Source organism: Sylvia atricapilla, chromosome 25 (assembly GCF_009819655.1).
Source record: "Sylvia atricapilla isolate bSylAtr1 chromosome 25, bSylAtr1.pri, whole genome shotgun sequence".
NCBI lineage: Eukaryota > Metazoa > Chordata > Aves > Passeriformes > Sylviidae > Sylvia > Sylvia atricapilla.
Window position 1 is genome coordinate 1,965,021 of NC_089164.1, and position 27,062 is coordinate 1,992,082.

At 47.6% G+C, this 27,062-nt stretch overlaps 2 protein-coding genes across 2 annotated transcripts in view; one reads left to right on the forward strand and one right to left on the reverse strand.

The window, feature by feature from the left end:
- The window catches only part of CNTN2 (contactin 2), a 141,761-nt gene that overhangs the window by 71,703 nt on the left and 42,996 nt on the right, over positions 1 to 27,062 (reverse strand). The window lies entirely within an intron of this gene.
- Positions 131 to 26,719, forward strand: DSTYK (dual serine/threonine and tyrosine protein kinase). Its single transcript, XM_066335595.1, has 13 exons — positions 131 to 452; positions 7,804 to 8,651; positions 9,450 to 10,101; positions 12,442 to 12,716; positions 14,151 to 14,234; positions 16,760 to 16,936; positions 19,121 to 19,250; positions 20,203 to 20,359; positions 21,538 to 21,670; positions 22,149 to 22,262; positions 22,695 to 22,809; positions 23,597 to 23,731; positions 24,800 to 26,719. Exons 1-13 carry the CDS (start codon positions 227 to 229, stop codon positions 24,985 to 24,987), a joined length of 3,234 nt encoding a protein of 1,077 aa, XP_066191692.1. The 5' UTR covers positions 131 to 226; the 3' UTR covers positions 24,988 to 26,719.

Here is a 27,062-nt window from a genome sequence, read left to right on the forward strand (position 1 = left end):
CGCGCCGACAAACGTTCCGCGCACACGCAGCGCGGCCGGTGGAGGCGCTTCCCCTCGGGAGGAGGCGGCGGCCGCGGGGGTCGGGGGAAACGGGAGGGGCGGGGGGTGGGGGGGGTCCGGGAAGCGAGGAAATCCTCGGGGAGGTTCCCCGAGGGACGGCGGCAGCCTGGCAGGGCCCGAGAGCTGCCCGCGCTGGGGAGGGGATAGCGCGGCGGACCCGGAGGACATGGAGGGCGAGGGGGCCCCGTCATGGCGGGGTCCCGGCGGGGCCGTGCGGGAGCTCTGCCGCTCCTTCGGCCACTACAACCGGCACTTGGCCAGGCTGCAGCACAACCTGCGAGAGACAAAAAGGTTCTTCCGCGACGTCAAGTTCTCGCAGGGACATCCCTTCGCCTCGGCGCCTGGCGGTGACGGCTCCCCCTCGGCCGGGGATGGGGGTCCCGGGGACGGCGGTGAGAGCGGGGCGGGGACCGGGAACCGGGGCCGGGGGTGGGAGGATGAGAGATTTATGAGGGTAAACGGGGAATGTCTTGTGGTTAAGGTGTGTCTGGGAGGCTGGTGAGTGTTGTTATGCGGTGATTTGTGCGGGCTGTAATGGGGGTTACGGGGCTTGGGGTGTGAGAGGCTTTGTGGGGTGAAGGGAGGAGCGCAGAGGGGGATTTAGGATGGATATAAGGGAAATATTCTTTTCCCGGAGGATGGTGGGGCACTGAGCAGGCTCCCCAGGGGATGGGCACAGCCGCAGAGCTCCGGGAGCGTTCGGACATCTCTCCCAGGGATGCACAGGTTGGGATTTTTGGGATGTCTGATCATAGATCCATGATCCCTGCGCGTCCCTTCCATGATTTTATAATGAGAACCCTCTCCCTGAGCCCCACCTGCAGCTCCAGCCACACACGGAGAGAGCAAGAGGAGAGGGTGGGATGAAGGGCCGGCATTCCCTGTTTTATCCCGGAGTTCCCTGGGAATGGTGTCACCGTTCAGGGCTCTCTGGTCCTGTGCCGCTGTTGACAAACAGAGCTGCGGGTGGCACCTCTCCTCATGGCGTTTCCATAAGACTGTCCCGTGAGAGGGCTTTGGTGTGACGTGAAACGTCCATAAAAGATCTTCTTCATTCATCCCCCGGTGCCTCCTGAGTCATCTCTCTTGTCCAGGATTCTTGTCCTGGATTATTATCCCTGCTTCTCTTGTGTTCCAGTTCGTGGTTTTGTGTTTGAAGTATTTAATTTTTCTGTTTGTGTATAAAAAAAAATGATTTTGGGGCTGATTTGGGGGTCATTTTGCCCTTGTGGTCCCTTGTGCTGGAAAGGTTTTGGGAATGCTCTGGGGTTTGGGGAAGTGGCTGCTGCCCCTCTCACCAGACCGGGAATGAGATTTTTGGGAAGGGGCAGGGCCAGGACAGGTGATTGCTGTGGGGTTTGGGATTGGGATTTGGGGTTGTTCTGCCTGGAGAAGAGAAGGATTTGGGGTGAGCTGAAGGAGCTGACAAGAAAAAATGGATTTTTTTTTTCCAAAGGTTGGAAAGGGAATGGCTTCCCTCTGCCAGAGGGCAGGGATAGATGGGATTTTGGGAATAAATCCTTCCCTGGAAGGGTGAGGAGGGGCTGGGATGGAATTCCCAGAGGAGCTGTGGCTGCCCCATCCCTGAGAGTGTCCCAGGCCAGGTTGGATAGTGGATAAAATGGATAAAAATTTGATAAAACAGATAAAAAAATGGATTAAATGGTACCTTGAGATAGTGGGAGATGTCCCTGCCCCTGGGATTGGATGATCCCTTCCAACCCAAACCATTCCAGAATTCCATGGGCTGGTTTAGGTAAGATTTTGGGAATAAATCCTTCCCTTGGAGACTGGGGAGGGGCTAGGATGGAATTCCCAGAGAATCTGGGACTGCCCAAGCCCTGGAAGTCCCCAAAGCCAGGCTGGGATCGACCTGGGATAGTGGATTTTGTCCTTTTTAGGTGTCAGGAGGTTTAAGGAGCTCAGTTTTCCTTGACTTTTCCCCCAAAACCTGCCCTTGAGGTGGCACTAAAATCGAGGAATTTTGTCCAAGGGCTTGTGCAGCCCAGAGGGAGGAACTGAGCAGTGGAGTGGAGAGGACAGGACACAATTCCCGGGGCTGGAGTGGGGAAATAAACCTGGGAAACAAGCGTGGATTTGTTGGAATCCAGGCAGGTGCAGAGGGTTTGCTCTGGAGGCACCTGCAGGAGGGATTGTGACAGCACAGGGAGGGAAATTCCCTTTGGATCCGCTTCCAGACACAGCCAGGGCTGAGGATCTGCTGAGGATCTGCTGAGTAGGAGCCCCTGAGCCCCTCAGGGGAGCTCAAGGTGGTGCTTCAACGAGATAATAAAATCAAAATCAAATAAAATCAAGGAGATGACAAAAGGATAAATCCTTTTATTTCCCCACTTTCCCTGCCTGCAGCCGCAACACCCAGGTTGTTACTCCGGGGTTACTCCGAGGTTACTCCAGGATCCAGGGGCTGTTTGTGAGGGAAGGGAAAGTGATGTTTGCTCTGCCTGCCTCTCCCAGGGAGTCAGCAAAATCCTGGCTCTTCCCCAGAGCTCCCTCTCCTCCTTGCAGGCAGCCTGGGAATTTGTGTGATCCTGGAATTCCGGCCAAAAAAAGAAAAAAAATCTTTCCTTCCCCCCAAAAAAAAAAAATATCACCGAGGTACAACAAACAGATTGACTGGAATTATTTTCCAGTTATTCATATGGATGTCCAGATTGCCCTTTGGGGAATGTTTTCCCCCAATCCTGAGGCTTTTGGGTTCTTGGGGAGCTGTGAAAACAAAACCTGTGTTAGGCACCCGCAGCATAAAATAGGTAAAGATATTAAAAAAAAAAAAAAATTGATTTGTTTTCTGCTCCTTGAGGTTGTTTTCTTTGTGCTGTGCCTGTGGTAATTGGAGCAATCTGACCCGGAAAACTGAGGGTTTGGAGGTTTCTCTTGCCTTATTTTAGGAATTTTTGAGAGAATCCTCCCAGTGTTGGGCAGCAATTGGAGGTTTCCCTAATGCTGTTTGCTGGGACTCAGCTTCCAGTAATAAAGGTAATTTTTAAGGAGTTATCCAGAGGGTTTGGAGGTGGTTTTTGTGCTCATTGAGGGGTTTATCCTGTTCAAATGTGAGCTCTGCTGATATCACAGTGATCCCCTAAAGACCAGGGCTCCTTTTGGGGGTAAAAAGTTGGATTTAAGAGCAGTGCAGAGGTGGTTGGGATGGGATTTGTGGAATAACTCCTCAGGCTGATGGAAGGAGGATTTCCCAAAGAGCTTCAGAGGATGGAATTTGGCTCTGCAGCCTTTGGAGCTGCTGAAATGGGAATTAATTGGAGATTTATTTTTATTTTTCCTCCTGGAATTAACCCTGGAACAGCTGAAATTGGAATTAATTGGAGATTTTTTTTTCCTCCTGGAATCAACACCTCTGTGCTGACGTGGAAGCAAAAGTGGGTTTATTTACAATTCCAGACTGGTTTGGGTTGGAAAGGACCTTTAACCTCATCCAATCTCACACGTGAGAGTCCCACAGTCAGTTAATACAAATATGCTGAGATTAAATCTTGTGGTGCTCCAAGCCTCCTGTCCAGAATCCTTGGAAAACCCCTCAATCCTGGCAAAAAGAGGCTCTGGAAAAGGGAATAAAGCCTAGAGAGGCCATCAAAGTGCAGGAAAAGGGATGAGTTAATCCCATAAGTCCCAGCTGAGGTTGCTGTGCGGAGCTTTGAGTGGATTTGGGCAGGAATCCTGGTGAGAGCTGCCCTTGTTCCCTGGACAGGCCTCCTTTCATCCCGGGGAATTCATGGGATGCGCCGGCCCCGGGAATGCCCCACGGGTCTGAGGGTTGGGATGGATCACGTGGGATGGATCCTGCACGGAGCTCCTGCTCCTGGTGCTGCATCCCCTTGGGAAGTTCTGATCCCTGGTTTTGTTGGGCTCCTTTCACCCTGGAGCTGTGTCCGTGCTGATTGTGGGGTGTGGAAACATGGGAAGGGTGTTTTAACAAGGGATCTGGGATGGAGCTCCTGCTCCAGCCACTGCTCCTGGTGCTGCATCCCCTTGGGAAGTTCTGATCCCAGGTTTTGTTGAGTCCCTCCCACCCTGGAGCAGTGTCCATACTGATCATGAGGTGTGGAAACACGGGAAAGGTGTTTTAGCCATGGATCTTGGAGAAAAGATGGGTTTGGGAGGACCTTGGGAAAGGTTTTAACCATGGATCCCGGATGGAGCTCCTGCTCCAGCCCCTGGCACTGCTCCTGTGGGCACGGGGATGGAGCTGCATCCCTTTGGGAAGCTCTGATCCCAGGTTTTGTTGAGTTCCTCCCATCCTGGATCCATGTCTGTGCTGATTATGGAGTGTGGAAACACAGGGGAGGTGTTTCCACCACAAATCCTGGAGGAAAGATGGATTTGGCAGGACCTCAGGAGAAGTCTCCCAGGATCCAAAGGAGCTCCAGGAAGGCTGGAAAGGGAATTTTCACATGGATAAAGGGAATGGCCTCCAGCTAAAGGACCGAAGGTTTAGATGGGATATAGGAAGAAATTCCTCTCTGTGACAGTGTGGAGGCCCTGGGATGGAATTCCCAAAGAATCCGTGGCTGCACCATCCCTGGGAGTGTCCCAAGCCAGGCTGGATCACCCTGGGATAGTGAGAGTGTCCCTGAGTGGCAGAGGAACAGGATGAGCTTTAAGGTCCAACCCAAACCATCCCAGGATTCTCCTTCTCCATCCACATAAAACAATCCTTCAGGAATTCCACTTCAGCTGCTGCGTTTTTTCGGGGATATTTTTGCTGGGTGAGGATCCACAAATTCCGAGCCTGCCTGGAATAAGGAGAGGGAGCTCTGCTGCCTCTATCCTTCAGAGAGCTCAGCAGGGAAAAGGCTCTGCCTGTGCAGCCCTCCCTGAATTGCTTTTTTCATCCTCCGGAGCCTGAATCCCAGGAGAAGCTCCAAGGAACGTCCCCAGATCAAAGCCACCCTTCATCCTGCAGATGAAGGCTCAAATGTGCCATTTGTGGGATTTTTCCCAGATCCTTATCTTTTGTGAGCTCCTGGTCAGCTTCCAGCCCTTGGGTCACTTGATGTGGCTCTTTGAAAGGCTCGTTTGGAAAACAATCCCCAAAAATCACACTTCAAGGAGAGATTCTTCCCTGAAACCAATTCCCAAACTCGGGGTTGGGGTTCAGAATTGGGGTTCTGTGGGGCAGAGGTGCAGTGCTGAGCCATCAAGAAGGTTTTTCCTTAGGTTTGGGATGGAAAAACTCCTCCAAAATCCTATTCCCAGCTGGAAGGTTTGAGGGGAAGGCAAACCTTGGGGACGGGGTTTTAAAGCAGCTTTAAACTAGTCTAAAACTACACAAAATGCTCCAAATTTGGCTGATTTTAATTAAACTGGAGCGATTAAGCTGTCAGAGTGAGGAGCAGGATGTGCTCTGGGGTCTCTTTAATCGGGTTTTGGCGTGTGAGGAGGATCCTGGCGGAGGGGAGGATCTTGTTTTCCTGACAATTTGGGCTGCCAGAACATGACTCATGAAAAAAGAATTTTAGCAGCACCTTCCCTGTAAAATCCCTGCTGTTCCTTCTGGGACCAGAGCAATTCTGGTGGTTTGTAGCTCCAAAATCAGGTATTTTTAGGGATTGGCAGCTCAATTTCCCATTTAATTTCACCCCTGGGCCGTGTGCCCTGGAATTTCTGTGTTCCTGAAGCGCAGCAGATCAGGGATTTGTTTGTGTCCGTGTTTTTTTGGGGGCTGTCTGAGTCATCCCGCTGCCGTGCACGAGGCTAACACCCAATTTAGCTCTTTCCAAAAAGCTGGGTTTTAGGGCTTTTTTAAACAAGAAAACAAGAGCTAAACTCATCCCTGAGCCTGAAACCAGCTCAGCCAGGTGAGGGCAGGGAGTTGTTCCATCCCACTGACCTGGGGATTCTGCATCCCTGGTGCTGCAGAGATGGCTGAGGAGGCTGAGGACAGCGAGGAGGAGACACAGATGTTGGGAAATTCCCTTTTCTCCTCCCCAAACCCAGCCCTGGAGAGCTCTGCCAGCTCGGGGAGAGCATTTGTTTGTGGTCAGGGTGGCAAGGGAGGGACGTCTGCGGGGTCTGGGGGACGTCTGTGGGATGCTTGTGGGGTCAGAGGGAAGTCTGTGTGCCCTGAGGGACATTTATGGGGTCTGAGGGACATTTGTGGGACGTTTGTGGGGTCTGAGGGATGTTTGTGGGACATTTATGGGGTCTGAGGGATGTTTGTGGGACATTTATGGGGTCTGAGGGATGTTTGTGGGCTCTGAGGGAAGATTTATTTGGTCTGAGGGACATTTGTGGGATGTTTGTGGGGTCTGAGGGATGTCTGTCCACTCTAGGGAAGCTTGTAGGGTTGGAGGCTGTTCCAGAACCTTCTGGCTGCCGGCAAAGTGCCTTCCCTGGGGCTCACCCCTTCCCTGGCTGCTGGAATTCTGCCACTTCCCGGAGGATTGGGGTTTGGCTCTGGGAATCGCTGCTCCTCCTGTGGGAAATTTTCCTGCTTTCCCTTTCCCCTGGGAGGATTTCCTGCTTTCTCACATGTCCCTAATCCTGGATTTTTGGTGCAGTGACACCTTTGGGATGCGCTGGGTGGGTTTGAGTGTGGCTGGAGCTGTCACCGAGCCGTGGTTGGAATTTATTTCTGACATGGAACGGGAACGTTCTGTACAGCTGAGCCCTGAAACCTTGGGAATGACCCCAAAACCTTGGGAATGACCCCAAAACCTTGGGAATGGCCTTGAAAGCTTGGGAATGACCCCAAAAGCTTGGGAAGTTTCCTTCATAACCCACAGGGCCTCCTGGAGCACGGAGAAGCTGTTCCAGCCCGTGGCAGAGTGAAGCCTTTGGGTGTTTTGACTGAAAACCGTTTTATTTTGATTTTTAGGGCTTTCCATGAAGCTGCTGCTGGGCTCTGGGTAGATTCTTTCCAAGGAAACAGAATCCTGGAATATCCTGGGTTGGAAGGGGCTCCTCCAAACCCAACTCTTGGCCAGCAATCCCACCCTGTCCCACAAGGTTTAAAAAAAGCCTGGACGTGGCCCTCAGGGCTGGGGTTTAGTTGGTGGGGAGGTTTTGGGTCGTGGGTTGGGCTCGGTGATCCCAAAGGGCTTTTCCAACCCAGTTCATCCTGGGATTCTGGGATTCCATGGGTTTGGGGTTTTGGGGTTCTGTGATTGATCCTGTGGTTCTGGGATTCCGTGGTTTTGGGGTTCTGTGGTTGATTCTGTGATTGATCCTGAGATCCCGGGATTTTGGGATCCTGGGGTTCTGTGATTGATTCCGTGACTGATTTTGTGGTTGATTCTGGGATCCGGGGATTCTGTGGTTTTGGAGTTCTGGGGTTCTGTGATTAATCCTGGGATTTTGCAATTCTGGGATTGATTCTGTGATTCTGGCATCCTGGAATTCTGTGACTGATCCTGTGATTGATCCTGGCGTCCTGTGGTTGATCCTGGCGTCCTGTGGTTGATCCTGGCGTCCTGTGATTGATCCTGGCGTCCTGTGATTGATCCTGGCGTCCTGTGATTGATCCTGGCGTCCTGTGATTGATCCTGGTGTCCTGTGGTTGATCCTGGTGTCCTGTGGTTCTGGGATTCTGTACCAATAACGAATTCTTTTCCTGCCCCCGTTCCCATCACCCTGCCCTGGCCCCGACCATCGGCACAGCAGAATTCCCCATCCAGAGGCCGGATTCCCCATCCATTCCGCCGGGCTGTGGGCTGCAGAGTCCCGTTTTCCCCTCGGGGGTGACCGCAGCCCCGTGTCCCGTTGCAGGGCACAGCCCGGTCTCGTTCCCGCCGCACGAGGAGGAGCAGCTGCAGCGCTCGGTGAGCTGGCGGCCGTGCCTGCTGATCCTGGGCCAGAGCTGCGGGGCCAAGGGCCGCCTGCTGAACGCCCTGCTGGGCCAGGAGCTGCTGCCCGTCCCCGGGGGGGACACCGGGGAGCCCGTCCCCAGGGGTGACACCACCGAGCTGCTGCCTGTCCCTGGAGGTGACACCGAGGAGCTGCTGCCCGTCCCCAGGGGTGACACCGAGGAGATGCTGCCCGTCCCCAGGAGTGACACTGAAGAGATGCTGCCCACACCCGGTGGTGACACTGATGAGCTGCTGCCCGTCCCCAGGGGTGACACCGAGGAGCCCATCCCCGGGGGTGACACCGAGGAGATGCTGCCCGTCCCCAGGGGTGACACCGAGGAGCGGCTGCCCACACCTGAGGGTGACACTGAGGAGCCGCTGCCCATCCCTGCAGCTGGCACTGAGGAGCTGCTCCTTGTCCCTGGGGCTGACACCGATGAGCAGCTCCCCGTCCCTGGGGCTGACCCCCGGGAGCTGGTGGCTGTCCCCAGGGCCGACCCCCGGGAGCTGGTGGCTGTCCCCGGGGCTGTCCCCAGGGCCGACCCCCGGGAGCGGTGCCGGCGGCGCCGGGTGCGGCTGGCTCACGGGGCGCGGACGCGGCTGAGCCTGGCGCTGCCCGGGCACTACGAGCTGGTGCAGGCGCTGGCAGCTCACAGCGGCCACTGGGACACCATCCCCGAGCAGGACCTGCAGGTGCCCGGGGACGCCCAGGATCCCGCGCAGACGGTGGCGGAGCTGGAGGTGGTGCTGCCACACCCGCTGCTCAAGGTGAGGGTGGCACTGAGCCGGGCGCTGCTGAGGGGCGTGGGGAGCTTGGGGTGGCACTGCCACTGTCCCTGGGCTGTGGGGAGCTTGGGGTGGCACTGCCACTGTCCCTCACCCATGGGGGATTTGGGGTGGCACTGCCACTGTCCCTGGTCTTTAGGGAGTTTGGGGTGGCACTGCCACTGTCCCTCATCCATGGGGAGTTTGGGGTGGCACTGCCATTGTCTTTGATCTGTGGTGAGCTTGAAGTGACACTGCCACTGTCCCTCGTCCATGGGGAGTTTGGGGTGGCACTGCCACTGTCCCTTGTCCATGGGGAGTTTGGGGTGGCACTGCTGTTGTCTCTCATCCATGGGGAGCTTGGGGTGGCACTGCCACTGTCCCTTGTCCATGGGGAGTTTGGGGTGGCACTGCTGTTGTCTCTCATCCATGGGGAGCTTGGGGTGGCACTGCCACTGTCCCTGGCACGTGGGAGGTGACATTTACAGCCCTCATAAATTAATTGCCAAATGTTCCCTGCCCTGGTCTGTAGAGAAGTCGGGGTGGCACTGCCACAGCCCAGTTCAAAAAATTCCTGTGCTGGCTGTTTCCTGGGATACCTGTCCTAAGCTTTGTCCTAAAATTCCAAGGGTTTGGTCCAAAATAAGGAATTTGGAGTTAGAGATCAGCCTTGCAAGTGAGACTTTGAACAATTCCATTTTTTTGTGTGTGAATGAATTCCAGGGCATTTTTCCATGGGAAAACCTCTCCAAAACATGGGAAAACCTCTCCAAACCTTGTCTTTTTTTCCATTTGTCCCAGGAAGTGGACATCGTGGTGGCTCCATGCCGGGGTTTCCAGCCAGCTGAGGCCACCCTGGCCGAGTTTGTGAACCAAGTGCTGCCCGTTGTCACCTTTGCCATCAGCGAGCCCCAGCTGTCCCCGTGGGACCAGGCAGAACTCCGAGAAATCAAGGACAAATTCTCCCTCCCCATCTTCTTCCTGCGAGTCCCCGAGCCCGGCAGCGAGGACAAAACCCCCAAAACCCCCTCCAAGGACAAATCCCCTCTCCACCAGCAGCTGCTGGATCTGGGATACCTGAGCCCTTCCAGCCCGTGCGGCTGCGGCGTTCCCGGCTCTTCCGTGCTGGTGGAGCACCTGGACAAACTGCGTCTGCTGAGCTCCTTTTGCAGGCAGGTGCTGCAGAAGCACCTGGTGGAGCTGGCCACGAGGCTGAGCGAGGTGCACGGGCGCTGCCTCAACATCTTCATCAACCAGGCGTTCGACATGCAGCGGGACCTGCAGATCACGCCCAAGCGCCTGGAGTACACGCGCAGGAAGGAGAACGAGCTCTACGAGTCCCTGATGGGCATCGCCAACCGCAAGCAGGAGGAGATGAAGGAGATGATCGTGGACACGCTGGGCAGCATGAAGGAGGAGCTGCTGGAGGATGCTGCCAGCATGGAGTTCAGAGGTGGGGTGTTGTCTTCTTTGAGGGGTTTGGGTGCCGGCACGGATTTGGGATGGAGTTCCTGCTCCTGGTGCTGCATCCCCTTGGGAAGTTCTGATCCCACGTTTTTGTTGAGTTCCTCCCACTCTAGATCCATGTCCATACTGATCATGGGGTGTGGAAACCTGGGAAAGGTGTTTTAGCCACAGATCCAGCACGGAGCTCCTGCTCCTGGTGCTGCATCCCTTTTGGGAAGTTCTGATCCCACTTTTTGTTGAGTTCTTCCCACCCTGGAACCGTGTCCGTGCTGATCACGGGGGTGGAATCACAGGGGAGGTGTTCTAAGCACACTCCTGGGGAAAAGATGGATCTGGGAGCACCCTAGGAAAAGTGTTTTAATGGGATGGATCCAACATGAAGCTCCTGCTCCAGCCACTGCTCCTGGTGCTGCATCCCCTTGGGAAGTTCTGTTCCCATTTTTTGTTGAGTTCTTCACACTCTAGAACCATGTCCATATTGATCATGGGGTGTGGAAACGTGGGAAAGGTGTTTTAGTCACAGATCCAGCACGGAGCTCCTGCTCCAGCCCCTGGCACTGCTCCTGGTGCTGCATCCCCTTGGGAAATTCTGATGCCAAGTTTTCTTGGGTTCCTCCCACCCTGGAGCAGTGTCCGTGCTGATTGTGGGGTGTGGAAACACAAGAATGGTGTTTTAGCCATGGATCTTGGAGAAAAGATGGGTTTGGGAGGACCTTGGGAAAGGTTTTAACCATGGATCCCGGATGGAGCTCCTGCTCCAGCCCCTGGCACTGCTCCTGTGGGCACGGGGATGGAGCTGCATCCCTTTGGGAAGCTCTGATCCCAGGTTTTGTTGAGTTCCTCCCATCCTGGAGGAACTGATCACGGGGGTGGAAACATGGGGAAAGTGTTTTAATCTTGGATCTTGGAGAAAAGATGGATGTGGCAGGACTTTAGAAGTTCTCATCCCAATTTTTGTTGGGTCCCTCCCACCCTGGAGCTGTGTCCGTGCTGATTGTGGGGTGTGGAAACATGGGAAAGGGGTTTGGGGGGTTTGGGGTGTGCAGGGTGGGAGCTGGAATGGGAAATCGGTGTGGGTTGTTCCTGTTGTGTTGGAGGAAGGGGTGGTGGTCTTGGAGAAAATGATGGTGAGTAAAGTGGTCATAATTGAGGAAAAAATAGTAAAAATTGTGGATAAAGTGGTCATAATTGAGGAAAAAATAGTAAAAATTGTGGATAAAGTGGTCATAATTGTGGATAAAATAGTAAAAATTGTGGGTAAAATAGTAAAAAATATGGATAAAATAATCGCGTGTAAAATGGTTTTAATTGTGGCTAAAATGGTAATAATCATGGATAAAATAATTCTGGATAAAATGGTCACAATCGTGGGTAAAATAATCAATAATAATGGATAAAATAGTTAATAACCATGGATAAAACAGTCATGGATGAAATGGTGATAAATCATGGATAAATTTGTGATAGTTGTGTATAAAATAATAATATCAGATAAAATAATTATGATCATGTTGGATAAAATTATAATAATCTTGGATAAAATAGTGTTAATAATCTTGGATAAAATAATTTTTATATAAAATATATCATTTTTTGAAATTATAATCTAGGATAAAATAATAATAATTCATAATCTTGGATAAAATAATAATCTTGGATGAAATAATAGTTTATCACATTGGATCAAATAATCATTATAATTTGGGACAAAATTACCATCATCTTGGATAAAATAATCACGAACATCTTGGATAAAATAATGATTTTGGAGAAATGAGAACAAATCTTGGATAAATATACAATAAATTTAAATCTTGGATAAAATAACAATAATTTTGGAGAAATGATAACAAATCTCGGATAAATACACAACAAATATAAATCTTGGATAAAATAATAATAATAATTTTGGAGAAATTATAATATATTTTGGATAAATATACAATGAATATAAATCTTGGATAAAATAACAATAATTCTGGAGAAATGAGAACAAATCTTGGATAAATACAGAATAAATATAAATCTGGGATAAACTAACAATCATTTTGGAGAAATGAGAACAAATCTTGGATAAATATAGAATAAATATAAATCTGGGATAAAATAACAATAATTTTGGAGAAATGATAACGTATCTCGGATAAATACACAATAAATATAAATCTTGGATAAATATACAATAATGCAGCAGTGGCATCATAGGAGGAAGAACATTTTTTTTTTTGTGAAACAATCTTTAGAGCAGTTTGTGCTGCTCAGGATCCGTTCTCCCACCCAAATCCCACATCCCAAATCCGAAATCCCAAATCCCTTTTCCCCGCAGACATCATCATCCCCGAGAACGGCGAGCCCGTCAGCTCCAGGGACATCAAACGCTGCATCCAGCAGATCCAGGAGCTGATCATCTCCAGGCTCAACCAGGCCGTGGCCAACAAACTCATCAGCTCCGTGGATTATCTCCGGGAGAGTTTCGTGGGGACCCTGGAGAGGTGCCTCAAGAGCCTGGAGGAGTCCTGGGAGGGCTCCGTGCACCCGCCCCGGGGGCTGGACAGGGCCAGGGAGGGCCCCGTGCACATCACCAGCAATTACCTCAAACAGGTCTGAGGGGCTCAGGGACACGGCTCCGGGAGTGTGGGGTGCTGGGACAGGAAAAATCAAATTACGGCCAAAAAGCGTGCAGGAAATAACACAATAAATCTGTGTGAAATAATCAAATTACGGCCAAAAACCACACATGGCGTAATACAATAGATCATCTCCCAAGTCTGTGTAAAATAATCAAATTATGGCCTAGAACCACCCATGAGATTGTGTCCTGAATCTGTGTAAAATAATCAAATTATGGCCGAAATCCTCACATGACGTAATACAATAGATCATCTCCCAAGTCTGTATAAAATAATCAAATTAGAGCCTAAAAACACCTAGAACTGTGGACAGGGCCAGGGAGGGCCCCGTGCACATCACCAGCAATTACCTCAAACAGGTCTGAGGGGCTCAGGGACACGGCTCAGGGAGTGTGGGGTGCTGGGACAGGAAAAATCAAATTACGGCCAAAAACCGCACAGGAGATGACACAATAAATCTGTTAAATCTGTGTAAAATAATCAAATTATTGATAACACACAGGAGATAACACAATAAATCAGTTCTGTCCTGAATCTGAATAAAACAATCAAATTACGGCCTGAAAACGCACAGGAGATAACACAATAAGTCTGTTAAATCTGTGTAAAATAATCAAATTATGGCCAAAAACCGCACAGGAGATAACACAGTAAATCTGTTAAATCTGTGTAAAAGAATCAAATCATGATAACATACAGGAGGTAACAGAATAAATCAGTTCTGTCCTGTCCTGAATCTGAATAAAACAATCAAATTACGGCCTGAAAACGCACAGGAGATGACACAATAAATCTGTTAAATCTGTGTAAAATAATCAAATTATGATAACACACAGGAGATGACACAATAAATCAATTCTGTCCTCAGTCTCTGTAAAATAATCAAACTATGATAACACACAGGAAATAACACAATAAATCTGTTAAATCTGTGTAAAAGAATCAAATTGTGATAACACACAGGAGATGACACCATAAATCTGTGTAAATTAATCAAATCGTGATAACACACAGGAGATGACACAATAAATCAATTCTCTCCTGAATCTGTGTAAAATAATCAAATTATAGCCTAGAACCACCCATGAGATAACAGATTGTCTCCGAAATCTGTGTAAAATAATCTAATTATGTTAACACACAGGAAATAACACAATAAATCTCTTAAATCTGTGTAAAATAATCAAACTATGATAACACACAGGAAATAACACAATAAATCTATTAAATCTGTGTAAAATAATCAAATTATGGCCTAGAACCACCCATGAGATAACACAGTAAATCAAATTAACCAAGTGATTTATGGAATATCCCTTTTTTTTTTTTTTCTCCCCATTTCCACAGGTTCTAGCAGAGTTCCTAGCTGGCAGAATTCCCATTTTTATCCCTCTTTTTTTCCCAGATCCTGAATGCAGCTTATCACGTGGAGGTCACGTTCCACTCGGGGTCCACGGTCACCAGGATGCTTTGGGAACAGATCAAACAGGTACAGAGCCTTGGAAAAGGGAATTTTTGGGAGCCAAGAATCCTCTCAGAATTCCCTCTGGGAGCTGGGAGTTTATTCCTGGAGATGTTCATGCTTGGAAAAAATTAACAACAAAAAAAGAATTAACAACAAAAAAAAATTAACAACAAAAAAATTAACAACAAAAAAAATTAACAACAACAAAAAAAATTAACAAAAAAAAAATTAACAGCAAAAAAAAAACCAAAAAAAAATTAACAACAACAAAAAAATTAACAACAAAAAAAAAATTAACAACAAAAAAAAATTAACAACAAAAAAAATTAACAACAAAAAAATTAACAGCAAAAAAAAAAACCAAAAAAAATTAACAACAACAAAAAAATTAACAACAACAAAAAAATTAACAACAAAAAATAATTAGCAACAAAAAAAATTAACAACACAAAAAAATTAACAACAAAAAAAAATTTAACAACAAAAAAAATTTAACAACAAAAAAAATTAACAACAAAAAAATTAACAACAAAAAATTAACAACAACAAAAAATTAACAAAAAAAAATTAACAAAAAAAATTTAACAATCCCAGGGTGAGGTTTGGATGGAGCTTAGAGCAACCTGGGCTGGTGGAATGGGGTTAAATTTCAAATATTTCCCAATAAAAACTGTGCTGGGATTCTCATCCCAGAGGGGATTGAGCACAATAAAATCAGGGTGAGGTGGCAAAAAAAGATTGGCAAAAAAAAAATTGGCCAAAAAAAAGAGGTAAAATCTCCTGTGAAGCTGCTTTTTCCTGGGCCAAGGTGTGGAAATTCCAGGTGTTGCACTCAGCACTTCCTGTAATTAGTGAGTAATTAAATGGCTTTGCCTCAGCCCTCATTAAAAACCGCAGAATTCCGGATGGTGGTGTGGATCCCGGGAAGGAGGAGGAGGAATCTGGGATTTGTTCCCACTCTCAGCTGCGAGGAGTTTTGAGGAAAAGTCGTGTTCTTGCTTATTTATCCGAGGAGGGAATGAATTTCCAGCTCAGAGCAGGAATTTCGGGCGGATTAAAACTTTAACAGCCAGAAATGAAAACCAAACCTGAGGGGAGAAGAGTGAATTGTCCCAAAGAAAAATCCCACAGCCCAAATAAAGCTCATTTCCCTCCAAAAAAACCAGGAATTTCCAAGTGCTCCAAATTGTTCCTTTACTCCTCCAGAACATGAAGAACCCCCTAAAGCGGTATTTCCTTTCAAATAAATATTTAGTGAATGTCATAAAATTAAATAGTCAATAAAGGTAATGATATATTTAATAGATATTAGGAAATAAAATGTTTGATAATATTAAAATAGATATTTAATAAATATTAGGCCAAATATTTAATAAACATCGTTAGATTAAATATTTAATAAATTTCAAGAATTAGATATTTAGTAAACATTAAATTAAGTATTTAATAAATATCACTAAATTAAATATTCCATGAATGTAATTAAAGTAAACATTCAATAAGTATAATTAAATGAAAATTTTTATAGACGTAATTGAATGAAATAGTTGATAAATAGCATGAAATTAAATATTTAGTAGATATAATTAAATTAAATATAAATAAATTAAGTATTTAATAAATCTAATTAAATCCACTATTTAATAAATATTACTAAATGAACTATTAGAGAATTCCAGGCTGGGTTGGGCAGGATTTGAAGCTCATCCCACCCCATGGAACAATCCCAGGGTGCTCCAACCTCAGCCCTTGGACACTTCCAGGGATGGATTCTCTGCTCCAGGGCCTCCCTACCTAGTGAGTAAAAAATTAACTAATTAAATGATCTAAAAATGAATTAAGAAGATTCTTTAATGATTTAAAAATGAATTAAGAAGATTCTTTAGCCCACTTAGCAGCGATTCCTCTGATGATGGATCTGCTGCAGGAATCTCTGCTCCAGGGCGTCCCCACCCTCTGAGTAAAAATTAATGAATTTAATGATTGAAAAATGAATTGAGAAGATTCTTTAATGATTTAAAAATGAATTAAAAAGATTGTTTAGCCCACTTTGCAGCAATTCCTCTCATGAGGGATCTGCTGCAGGAAGGAATCTCTCCTCCAGGGCCTCCCCACTCTGTGAGTAAAAACTATTGAATTAAATGATTTAAAAATTAATTAAGAAGATTCTTTAGCCCACTTTTGCAGCGATTCCTCTCATTATGGATCTGCTGCAGGAAGGATTCTCTGCTCCAGGGCCTCCCCACCCTCTGAGTAAAGAATTAACCAATTAAACGATTAATTAACGAACCAAGAAGATTCTTTAGCCCACTTTGCAGCGATTCCTCTGACGAGGGATCTGCTGCAGGAATCTCTGCTCCAGGGACTCCCCACATTGTGAATAAAAATTAACCAATTAAATGATTAATGAATGAATTAAGAAGATCCTTTAGCCCACTTTGCAGCGATTCCTCTGACGAGGAATCTGCTTTAGGAATTTGCCGATTTTTCTCCGGGAGATCTGAGCAAACCCAACAAACCCCCTGCCCTTTCCTGGTCCCTTTTCCCAGATAATCCAGCGGCTCTCCTGGGTCAGCCCCCCGGCCATCACGGGCGAGTGGAAGAGGAAAGTGGCCCAGGATGCCATCGAGAGCCTCAGCGCCTCCAAACTGGCCAAGAGCATCTGCAGCCAGTTCCGCACGCGCCTCAACAGCTCCCACGAGGCTTTCGCTGCCTCCCTGCGCCAGGTCAGGGGGAGAGGACCTGGGCATTGGGGTGGGGATGGAAAAACTGCAAAAAAACTGACCAGGGGCTTGGGACAGGGATGGGAAAGGGGGACTGGGGATGGAAAAACAGCAAAAAAACTGACCCAGGGCTCGGGGTGGGGATGGGAAAGGGGGATTTGGGATGAAAATCCAGAAAAAAGCTGACCAGGGGCTTGAGGTGGGGATGGGACCAGGGGCATTGGGGGTGAAAAACAGCAAAAAAACTGACCCAGGGGCTCGAGGTGGGGATGGGACCAGGGGAATTGGGGATGAAAATCCAGAAAAAATCTGACCAGGAGCTTGGGGTAGGGATGGGTTAGGGGGACTGGGGATGGAAAAACAGGAAAAAACTGACCAGGAGGTGGGACAGGGATGGGTAACGGGGACTGGGGGTGAAAATCCAGCAGAAAACTGACCCAGGGCTCGGGACAGGGATGGGAAAGGGGAATTGGGGATGGAAAAACAGAGAAAAAACTGCCCAGGAATTTGGGCTTGGGGCTGGGAAGGTGGAATTGTAGCTCCAAAAGCAGCATTTGTGCTCTCAGCACAGCTGGAGGCTGCCACAGCTGGTGTGAACCTTCATTCAAGGCTGGATTTCTACCCCAGACTTGTGAAGATGCTGCAACCTCCCTAAACTCCAGCTGTGCGTTTATTAAATGTACAGAACGTCCCAAAACAATTGATTAAATGTATAAAGCATCCATAAACGATTGATGAAATGTCTAAAACACCCATAAATGATTTATGAAATGTCTAAATCAACCATAAACGATTTAATAACTGTATAAAACATCTGTAAATTATTGATGAAATGTCTAAAGCACCCATAAACCATTTCTTTAATGTATAGAACATCTATAAACAATAAATTAAATGTCTAAAACACCCATAAACGATTAATAAATGTATAAAACATCCCTAAACAATTTACTAAATGTATAGAACACCCATAAACGATTGATTAAATGTCTGAAACACCCATAAACAGTTGATTAAATGTAAAAAAACCTCCCTAAACAATTTGCTAAATGTATAGAACACCCACAAACTATTTCATAAATGTATTAAAAAATCCCAAACAATTGATTGTCTAAAACACCCATGAGCAATTAATTACATGTCTAAAGCACTCATAAACAATTTCTTTAATGTATAGAACATCCATAAACAAGTGATTTAATGTCTGAAACACCCATAAATAATTGATGAAATGTATAGAAAACCTGTAAACAATTTCTTTAATGTATAGAACATCCCTGAGCAATTGATGAAATGTCTGAAACGCCCATAAACGATTGATTAAATGTCTAAAACACCCATAAACAATATCTTTAATGTATTTAACATCCCTAAACAATAAATTGTCTCAAACACCCATAAACAATTGATTAAATGTCTGAAACACCCATAAACGATTGATTAAATGTATAGAACACCCATAAACAATTTCTTTAATGTATCAAACATCCCTAAACAATTGATTAAATGTCTCAAACACCCATAAACAATTGATGAATTGTCTCAAACACCCATAAACAATTGATGAAATGTATAGAACACCCATAAACAATTTCTTTAATGTATCAAACACCCCTAAACAATTGATTAAATGTCTGAAACGCCCATAAACAATTGATTAAATGTCTGAAACGCCCATAAACGATTAAATGTATAGAACACCCATAAACAATTTCTTTAATGTATAGAACATCCCTAAACAATTGATTAAATGTCTGAAACGCCCATAAACAATTGATTAAATGTATAGAACACCCATAAACAATTTCTTTAATGTATAGAACATCCCTAAACAATTGATTAAATGTCTCAAACACCCATAAAAAATTGATGAATTGTCTCAAACACCCATAAACAATTGATGAAATGTATAGAACACCCATAAACAATTTCTTTAATGTATCAAACACCCATAAACAATTGATTAAATGTCTGAATCACCCATAAACAATTGATTAAATGTCTGAAACACCCATAAACAATTGATGAAATGTCTCAAACGCCCATAAACAATTGATGAATTGTCTCAAACGCCCATAAACGATTGCTGAAATGTCTCAAACGCCCACGAACGATTGCTGAGGTGTCTCCAGGAGGCAGACCAGGAGCTGTGTCTCCCCGGTGAGCAGCTGTGTGCTGTCCTTGCAGCTGGAGGACGGCCACTCGGGCCGCCTGGAGAGGACAGAGGACCTGTGGCTGAAGGTGAGGAAGGACCACGCTCCTCGGCTGGCCCGTCTCTCCCTGGAGAGCAGATCCCTGCAGGATGTGCTGCTGCACGGTGAGATTCCTGCTGGGAGTGTCCAAAGCCACCACGGGCTGGGGACGTGTCTTGGTTCAGATTTGGGGAGGAAACCTGTGGATGGGAGCTGGGAAATGCCTTTTTGTGACCTAGAAAATGAGGCTCCTGAGAGGTGTTTTGTCGCTGGGTGGACATGAAAAAACCACACTCAACCATCAGGTTGGGAAAAGGAGAAAGGAGGAGGTTTGTTTTTGGGATCTCGGCTATAATGCAGTCTTTGGAGTTTGATCAGGGTTTGGGGGATGAGGTTAACACCTCTGTGACCCCACTGGTCAACCCAGAAATCCAGCAATTTGTCCTCTCCCCGGAAAGGAATGTGTGATTTACAAACCATCAGCCTTTGTTTGTGTTGGAATGCCTGAGGGAGCTCCAGTAGGAAATGTCAGCAGCAGAAGGCTGAGAAATCAGGGTGACATTGCAGGGAAACCCGAGCTGGGCAGGAGGGAAAGGTGGATTTGGGGCTGAATTGGGGGATTTGTGCAGTGCAGAGTAACCCAAACTGGGCAGGAGGAGGATGTGTGAGTTGGGGCTGATTTGAGAGATTTGTGCCTCAAAGGGAAACCCAAACTGGGCAGGAGGGGAAAATGTGGATTTGGGGCTGAATTGAGGGATTTGTGCAGTGCAGGGAAACCCAAACTGGGCAGGAAGGAAAGGTGGATTTGGGGCTGAATTGAGGGATTTGTGCCTCAAAGGGAAACCCAAATTAGGCAGGAGGGGAAAATGTGGATTTGGGGCTGATTTGAGGGCAGGAAGGAAAGGTGGATTTTGGGCTGATTGGAGGGATTTGTGCCTCAGAGGGAAACCCAAACTGGAAAGGAAGGAAAGGTGGATTTTGGGCTGAATTGAGGGATTTGTGCCTTGCAGGGAAACCCAAACTGGGCAATAAGGAAAGGTGTATTTTGGGCTGATTTGGGGGATCTGTGCCTTGCAGGGAAGCCCAGGCTGGGCAGGGAGCTGGGCCGAGGCCAGTACGGGGTGGTGTACCTGTGTGACACCTGGGGGGGACACTTCCCCTGCGCCCTCAAATCCGTCGTCCCTCCGGATGAGAAGCACTGGAACGACCTGGCACTGGAATTTCACTACATGAGGTCTGTATGCTGAGGGCTGGCCCCATTCCACAAGGAGCTGATTGATTTCCCTGGATTGTTGAGGCTGGAAAAGCCCCTCCCAGCCTGTGGATGATGTCCCCTTTTGTCACCCAGCTCAGAGTGCCACGTCCAGGTTTGCTGCAGGAATTTGGGATCGGAGCTCCTGGAATGCTCAGCCAGTCCCAACCTGGGCAGGGATGCTCCTTCCTGATTTAATCAGATTCTCTGCTGCTTGTGCTGTCCAAAATCAGAGTAAATTCAAATTTACAGACCGTAATAACCAACAAATCTCCTCTCCTGATTCCTGGTGGTGAATCCTCCCTCTTTCCCCACTCCTTGTCCTGCCTGAATCCCAAAAAAGCCCAGGATGTCTCTGCAGTGCAGAGAGCAGCTGGTTTGCAGTAAACAGCTGCAGGCACAGCCAGCTGAGAGAAGAATGGTTTTTTTTTTTGTGTGTGACTCTAACCTTTAAAAAGGCTTTTTTTCTTTGAGTTTAATTGGCTCAGACAGCTGAGGATTGTGCTGCTCTGAGCTGTGCTGGGGATTTTTGCTAAATCTGCAGCTCTGGGGTTTCTTCCCTTGGCCTGGGCTGGAGGAAAGGGCCAAAACTGATCCAGATTTTCTGTGCTGAATCCTCTGCAGGGACACTGGAGCTTCTTCCCTTGGTCTGGGCTGGAGGAAAGGGCCAAAAATGACCCGAATTTTCTGTGCTGAACCCTGTGCAGGTCCCTGCAGGGACTCAGGGGCCAAAAATGATCCCAGTTTTTTGTGCTGAACCTGCTCCAGGTCCTTGCAGTGACTCTGGGGCTTCTTCTCTTGGCCTGGGCTGGAGGACAGGGAATAAAAATGACCCAAATTTTCTGTGCTGAACCTTCTGCAGGGACACTGGAGCTTCTTTCCTTGGCCTGGGCTGAAGGACAGGGGATAAAAATTACCCAAATTTTCTGTACTGAACCTGCTCCAGGCCTCTGCAGGGACTCAGGGGCCAAAAATGATCCCAGTTTTTGTGCTGAACCTGCTCCAGGTCCTTGCAGTGACTCTGGGGCTTCTTCCCTTGGCCTGGGCTGGAGGACAGGGGATAAAAATGACCCAAATTTTCTGTACTGAACCTGCTCCTGGCCTCTGCATGGACCCAGGGACCAAAAATGACCCCGATTTTTGTGCTGAACCCTGTGCAGGTCCCTGCAGTCCCACGAGAGGCTGGTGCACCTGCACGGCTCCGTGATCGACTACGGCTACGGGGGAGGCTCCAGCATTGCAGTGCTGCTGATCATGGAGAGGCTGCACAGGGACCTCTACACGGGGCTGAAGGTACCAAATCCGCTCATTTTCTGCTTATTTTCTATTTGTTTTGTCACTGGAATTGCTGGGACAGAGTTTGGAGCAACCTGGTTTGGTGGGAAGTGTCCCTGCCCATGGGATGAGTTTTAATCTGCCTTCCAACCCAAAACTGATTCTCTAATTTAAAAAATCCCCATTAATCTGTAAAAAAATGTTGGATTTACTCAATTTTCAGTGTTTTGGTAAAGAAGAGCAGGCCAAAGCAACTTTTAGGCATAAAATCCATTATTTCCTCTCAGATTAAACCTGGTTTGGTGGGAAGTGTCCCTGCCCATGGGATGAGCTTTAATTTCCCTTCCAACCCAAAACTGATCCTCTAATTAAAAAAAAATCCCCATTAATCTGTAAAAAAATGTTGGATTTACTCAATTTTCAGTGTTTTGGTAAAGAAGAGCAGGCCAAAGCAACACTTTTAGGGCTAAAATCCACTTTTTGTTTGTCCCCTCAGGCTGGGTTGGAGTTGGAGCCACGGTTGCAGATTGCCTTGGATGTGGTGGAAGGGATCCGGTACCTGCACAGCCAGGGCTTGGTGCACAGGGATATCAAACTCAAAAACGTCCTGGTGAGGAAAAATCCCTGCCTCTGCCTCATCCCAGAGCCTTTTTAATGGGGAAAAAGAAGCTTTTAGTGAGGGAATAGCATTCTCCACACGGGATATTTGTGCTGGTGGCAGCCACGGGGAGGTTTTGCTGCCTCCTTTCCTGGCTGGAAGCCTGGGGCAAATGGAGCAGGGAATGATTCCTTTGGAGTGCAGACAGCTTAATCCATGAGTAGGATTTCCAGTTCCTGCCTCCCTGAAATACCAACCACACCCCTGGTGTGGGAGACGAGCAATGCCTCCGGGGAAAAAACCCAAGAGCAGCCAGAAAAAAAATCAGAGAAACTGAGTTAAAACCAGCTGCTCGGTGCGAATCAATACCAAAATAAATCAATATTTTATGGCAGAAACGAGCTGCTCACCTGCCTTGGCTGTGGCTTTTTTTTCCCCTCCCAGCTGGACAAAAAGAACCGGGCCAAGATCACGGATTTGGGCTTCTGCAAACCCGAGGCGATGATGTCGGGCAGCATCGTGGGCACCCCCATCCACATGGCTCCCGAGCTCTTCACAGGTAGGATCCCCCTGAATCCGCTGCCCTGCTGGGAATTCTGGAGGCAGTTCCTTGGAATTCATCTCTCAGGTGCTGCTGAGATTGTTTCCAGCCCCAGAAAATTCCCTGCTTTCTGTATGTCATGGATTTTTCCTGTGTGTTCATTGCTGCTCCTGGCAGATAATGGGGTTGATCAGCTCTGCTGAAGCAATTAACACCTTTGCAATTAGGAAAGGTAAATTATTAGTAGTAGGAAGCTGGAAATCCTTGGTTTTCACAGGGAAATACTCCAGGAAGGATTCCCTGTAAGGAATTCATTCCCAAGCTGTTATTACCTTGGAGTGAGTTGGGGTTTGCTGGGAATTCTGGCAGCTGCTCCGAGGGTTTTTCCCGAGTTTTGGAACCACTTGGAAGTCCAAATCTCACTTCTCCAAATCCTTGTGGTCTGTCAGAGCTGCTCCTGCTTGGAGAAGTTTGGGATTCAAGGGAAGCATCTCCATTTGTGTGAATTTAGGGGATATCTGGGATATTTCTGGGATGAGAAGCTCTGACAGAGCTGAGCCTTACAGGTTGTTTAAAATACACCTGAGCTCACTTTGGGAATTCCAGGTACACCTTAAATTTATAAATTTATAAAACCTTAACCTCGATCCCAGCTCCTGCTGCATTCCTGGGTTTCACACAAGTTTTGCCTCTCCTGGTATGGAATTAGGGTTTAAATTTGGGGAGATGGGAGCCTGGCATCACCTCTCAGCCTGCCCAGCTCCCAGTGATTTCTCCCTGCTGATCCCACATGGTTTTTTCCCAGGGAAATACGACAATTCCGTGGATGTTTATGCCTTTGGGATCCTGTTCTGGTACCTGTGCTCGGGCCACGTGAAGTTACCCGAGGCCTTTGAGAGGTGTGCGAGCAAAGATCACCTGTGGAACAACGTCAGGAGAGGTACTGGGCTTGGCTCAGCTCTGAAACACCTCAGGGGCTGGGAAAATCCAGTTTGGATCTGGTGCTGGAGAGGTGAAAGGTGAAAGAAATTCCAGGATCCTTGAAGCTGGAAAAGATTTCCAGGATCAAGTCTGAGCTGTGTGTGATCCCCGCCCTGAGCACTCAGTGCCACCCCCAGGGGACACCTCCAAACCTCCCTGGGCACTTCCAAGGCCCTTTCCATGAGGAAATTCCTGCTGGAATTCCACCCTGAGCCTCCCCTGGCCCAGCCTGGCATATGGGAAATCCTGGGATGGGATATAGAAAATGCTGGGATAGGATATGGGATATGGAAAACCCTGGGATAGGATATGGGGAATCCTGGGAGAGGATATGGGATATGGAAAATCTTGGGATAGGATATGGGAAATCCTGGGAAAGGATATGGGATATGGAAAATCCTGGGATAGGATGTGGGGAATCCTGGGAGAGGATATGGGATATGGAAAACCCTGGGATAAGATATGGGGTATGGAAAGTCCCAGGAAAGGATATGGGATATGGAGAATCCTGGGAATAGGTATGGGATATGGACAATCCTGGGATAGGATATGGGATATGGAAAACCCGGGGATAGGATATGAGATATGGAAGACCCTGGGAATGGGTATGGGATATGGGAAATCCTGGGATAGGATATGGGATATGGAAAATGCCGGGATAGGATATGGGATATGGGAAACCCTGGGATAGGATATGGGAAATCCTGGGAAAGGATATGGGATATGGGAAACCCTGGGATAGGATACGAGATATAGAAGACCCTGGGATAGGGTATGGGGTATGGAATGTCCCAGGAAAGGATATGGGACATGGAGAATCCTGGGAATGGGTATGGGATATGGAAAATGCCGGGATAGGGTATGGGATATGGAAAACCCCGGGCTAGGATACGAGATTTGGAAAACCCTGGGAATGGGTAGGGGCTATGGAGAATCCCGGGAGAGGATATGGGATATGGAAAACCCCGGGAATGGGTATGGGCTGTGGAGAATCCCGGGAGAGCCGCCCATCCCGGTGTGTCCGCAGGGGTGCGCCCCGAGCGCCTGCCCGTGTTTGACGAGGAATGCTGGCAGCTGATGGAAGCGTGCTGGGACGGCGACTCCTCGCAGCGGCCGCTGCTGGGCATCGTGCAGCCCATGCTCCAGGGAATCATGGACAGGCTCTGCCGCCTCTCCTCCCAGCATCCCAGCAAAGGCCTGGATGACTCCACCTGAGCGGGAAGAGCGCGCAGGATCGGGGAATTGCGGCGGGATTTGGGAATTCCGACCCCTCGTGTGCCGTGGAGGCAGCCCCGAGGGTGGGGGACGGGGAGGAGCTCAGAGGGGGCTCAGGAAAAGGGGCTGACAGCTCCATCCCAATCCCAGCCCGCCATCCCTATGGAATTGTGCGGCCCGGGGATGGAAAAAAAAAAATAAAAAATCACCTTTTTGGGACTCACGGGGTGGGGTGGGGATTTCCCAATCCCAAACTCTCCTCCTCTCTGGAGCCTTGTGAGCGATCCGTGGGATGGGGGAAAATCCCTTCCCAAACCCACGGGAGAAACCATCCCTCTGCCATGGGCAGCAATTCCAAGAGAGGAAGGAAAAAGGCACAAAACTTTAGGATAAGGAAGTGTTGGGAAGCTCCGAGGAGCTGGAAATGTTTACATGGACAGGAGCAAAGCTTCCGTGTTTTTTTCTATGGGGGACTTGAAAAAAAAAAAAAAACAAAACCCCACCTGGATAAGCTATTGATCCCTAATCCCACCTTTTCCTCCTCTTTTTTTTTTTTTTTTCCCTTCTCCTTTGCTTCCTTAAATTTCTTGGAGTGGCTGGAGAAACCTTCCCTTGCTCCCACGTTCTGTTCCTCACTGCAGCAGCACAAAAAAGTCCTTAAAATTATCCTTTTTTTTTTTTTTTTTTTTTTTTTTTTTTTCTCATGGGGGAAAGTGCCAAAAAAAATCCCTTTTAAATCAGGATTTGGGGCTGTTGGAATTCCTGGGAATGTCGTGGCAGTTTTAAATTGAGTCTGCACAGGAATGGTTTTTAAAAAAAAACGAGGTTTTTCCAGCTTTTCAAGTTGGAGGGAAGAAAAGATCCTTCCTCCTTCTCCTCACTTTCACTCCAGGGCTGGAATTGGCTTGGAAAGAATTAAAATAAAATAAAATAAAATAAATGGGGATAGGGGAAGAGGGGGAATCCTGGGCAAGATTGTCTTTTCCCAAATTCCTGGAAATCCCAGTTTGCTTCCTGCATTTTTGGGGTGGAATTGGGCTGATCTGGAGCAGGGAATGCCCCTTGGTGGCTCCGTGAGGATTCTCCCTGGAATTCCTTGGCTGAAATTCCGGCTGCCCGTGGCCGAGGATGGGTTTAGTGGGATTTTTTTTTGTTGTTTGTCTGTTTGTTTTTTTCCCTTTCTTTGTGCAATAAATGGATTCAGGAGCTTTTTATGGAGGAAAAAAAAAAAAAGAAAGAAAGAAAACCAAAAAAAGGCTTTTTTTTTTTTTGTTCCTTTGTGGGGGATGTGCCGGCAGGATGGGGATGGATCCAACCTCTCCTGGCATTCCTAAATGGCTTTTTTTTATGGATCCAAACTCTCTCTGCCGTTCCAAACTGGATTTTTTATGGATCCATCCTTTCTCCTGCCATTCCCACCTGACCCATCCCAATCCAGCTGCTCGTGCCAAGAATTCCCACCCTTTTTCCAAAGCCCCATCCCTGAGGCAGCACCGACAGCATCGACCCCGGGAGGGGAAAAACCTCTGGAAAAGTGGGAATAGCCCTTGGGAAAACCTCTGGAAAAGTGGGAATAACCCTTGGGAAAAACCTCTGGAAAAGTGGGAATGGCCCTTGGGAAAATTCTCTGGAAAAGTGGGAATGGCCCTTGGGAAAAACCTCTGGAAAAGCGGGAATGGCCCTCGGGATGGTGCAGGGAGGTGTGGAAATAATAAACCTGGATAAAGCCCAATCTGTGTTTGCAGTTCCCGAGATTTTCTTGTGCCCCCATCCCGGACAATTCCCTGATGGGTTTTTTTTTTTGGGGGGGGAATTTCCCTGTGGAATTTTTTTGGTGGGAGGATTTTGGGGTGGAATGTGGGAATCTCCAGGGTTGTCCCAAGTTGATTTTATCTGCCTGCCTGGGGTTGGTGTTGGGAGATTCCACAGCGTTTTATCCCTAAAATCAGGGTTTATTTTATTTAGTTATTCTATTTTTCTTTATTTTTGAATATTCTATTTAATATTTTTAATATATTTTTAATATATTTTTATGTTCAATTTTCATTACTTTAATTATTTTTTAAATTTCAATT